The sequence below is a fragment of the Callospermophilus lateralis genome, chromosome 18, assembly GCF_048772815.1.
Source record: "Callospermophilus lateralis isolate mCalLat2 chromosome 18, mCalLat2.hap1, whole genome shotgun sequence".
Lineage (NCBI taxonomy): Eukaryota > Metazoa > Chordata > Mammalia > Rodentia > Sciuridae > Callospermophilus > Callospermophilus lateralis.
Genome location: NC_135322.1, coordinates 5,195,608 through 5,197,548, shown reverse-complemented (window position 1 = coordinate 5,197,548; position 1,941 = coordinate 5,195,608). Strand labels below are relative to the sequence as shown.

At 50.0% G+C, this 1,941-nt stretch overlaps 1 protein-coding gene across 1 annotated transcript; it reads left to right on the top strand.

The window, feature by feature from the left end:
* The first annotated feature begins 350 nt into the window (after window positions 1-350).
* LOC143638172 (N-formyl peptide receptor 2-like) lies at window positions 351-1,388 on the top strand. Its single transcript, XM_077105824.1, has one exon. It carries the CDS (start codon window positions 351-353, stop codon window positions 1,386-1,388), a length of 1,038 nt encoding a protein of 345 aa, XP_076961939.1.
* The last annotated feature ends 553 nt before the right edge of the window (window positions 1,389-1,941 follow it).

The window sequence follows — 1,941 nt, the reverse complement described above, 5'->3', positions numbered from 1 at the left end:
TTTCCTCGCTGTGCTCAGTGCCTGCTCCAGCAGTTGGGTGGCCTGTGCCCTCTCGGTTTAGTTTTTCTGCTGGTGCACGGGGCTTGCAGTCTTCTTGGTAAAGTAATCTTCCTGGGAGGCAGGATGTGGACTAAGGATTGTGGGAATAGGAAGAATCATCCTTTCCCAAAAGAACATGCAGGAGAGTGCCAGTATCTTGTGGTACTGCTGCCCACGAGGCTTGGTAGAACGGGTCCCTCTCTGGGATAGGCGCCACAGAGGTGGGTGAGGTGGGCTCTGAACAGGGATGCTGAGAGATGGACGCACACCTGAGAAACGGCCACTGTTGATGTGTTTCAGGTGTGGGCGAGATGGATGCCAACTTCTCCTTTCCTCACAACAGATCTGAAGAGTTGTCCTCTGACTACGCAGTTCTGGAGATAATCCCGCTGGTGGTACTCGCCGTCACCTTTGTCCTTGGTGTGCTGGGCAACGGGCTGGTCATCTGGGTGGCTGGCTTCCGCATGACGCACACGGTCACCACCATCTGCTATCTGAACCTGGCCTTGGCCGACTTCTCCTTCACGGCCATCCTGCCGATCCGCATCGTCTCCATGGCCATGGGGGGAATATGGCCTTTTGGCTGGTTCCTCTGCAAGTTGGTTCACGTTATGGGGAGCATAAACCTGTTGGGGAGCATCTTCCTGATCACTCTGATCGCTTTGGATCGCTGCATCTGTGTCCTGCACCCGGTCTGGGCCCAGAACCACCGCACCATAAGTTTGGCCAAGAAGGTGATGGTCGCACCCTGGATTCTGGCCCTCGTTCTCACGTTGCCGGTTTTCATCTTTGTTACTACGGTCAAGGATCCGATAGGAAATGTGTACTGCTTCTACATTTTGAATCCCTGGGGTAAGGAGACGCTGAATGTGGGCATCATCAAGCTGAAATTGACAAACATAACCCAGTTCATCCTAGGCTTCATCATGCCCATGTCCATCATCACTGTCTGCTACGGGCTCATTGCTGCCAAGATCCGCAGGAAGGGCCTGATCCGTTCCAGCCGCCCCCTGCAGGTCTTCACTGCTGTGGTGGCCTCCTTCTTCATCTGCTGGTTCCCCCTGCAATTGTTCAGCCTCCTCAGCTCGGTCTGGCTCGAGGAGATGTTGTTCAATGATAAGTACCAAATTCCCTTGGTCCTGGTCAACCTGATCATCTCACTGGCTTTCTTCAACAGCTGCCTCAACCCGATGCTGTACGTCTTCGTGGGCCACGACTTCCGGAAGAGGCTGATCCACTCCTTGCCGGCCAGTCTGGAGAGGGCCCTGAGCGAGGACTTGGCCCAGCCTAGTGACTTAGCCACCAACTCTTCCTGTCTCCCTACAGAGGTTGAGTTACAGGCAAAGTGAGGAGGGGTCTGGGGTAGCCCACCCTGGTCCCAGATCCAGATTTCTTTTCTCTCCAGCCATGTTCTCACTTACCCTGAAAAAGTCCTTCTGTGTCCCCTGATTTGGGGAAAGAAACAGACAATGGGGTTTTGGTAGTCTGGGTGACATTTTTGGTACTTGACCTGCGCCTGTACCCTGGGCTAAGAGGAGGTGGAGAAAGAGTCTAAGGGAGAAGAGTAATGAATTTATAAGGCTTAGATCAGACTAGATACTACAAGTAAAACTGTATACTTCATCATTAAGTAAAATGTTTGCTGCAGGCTTTTTGTTCCTCTTTTTAAAATATGAGACTATATAAGTTTCCTCCTGTGCCTAGTTTGCTAAAAATTTCCCTTTTTAAAAAAAACACAAGTGGTTATTGGATTTTAGGAAATGTATTTTCTACATATATTAAGTTTATATTTTTTATCCTTTTACCTGATCATAAATTAGATTGATTATGTTCCCTTCCCTTGTCCTCCTGTAATAAAGCATGCTCCATCATGGTTTGCTTTGTGTACTTGTAGTCTATCCC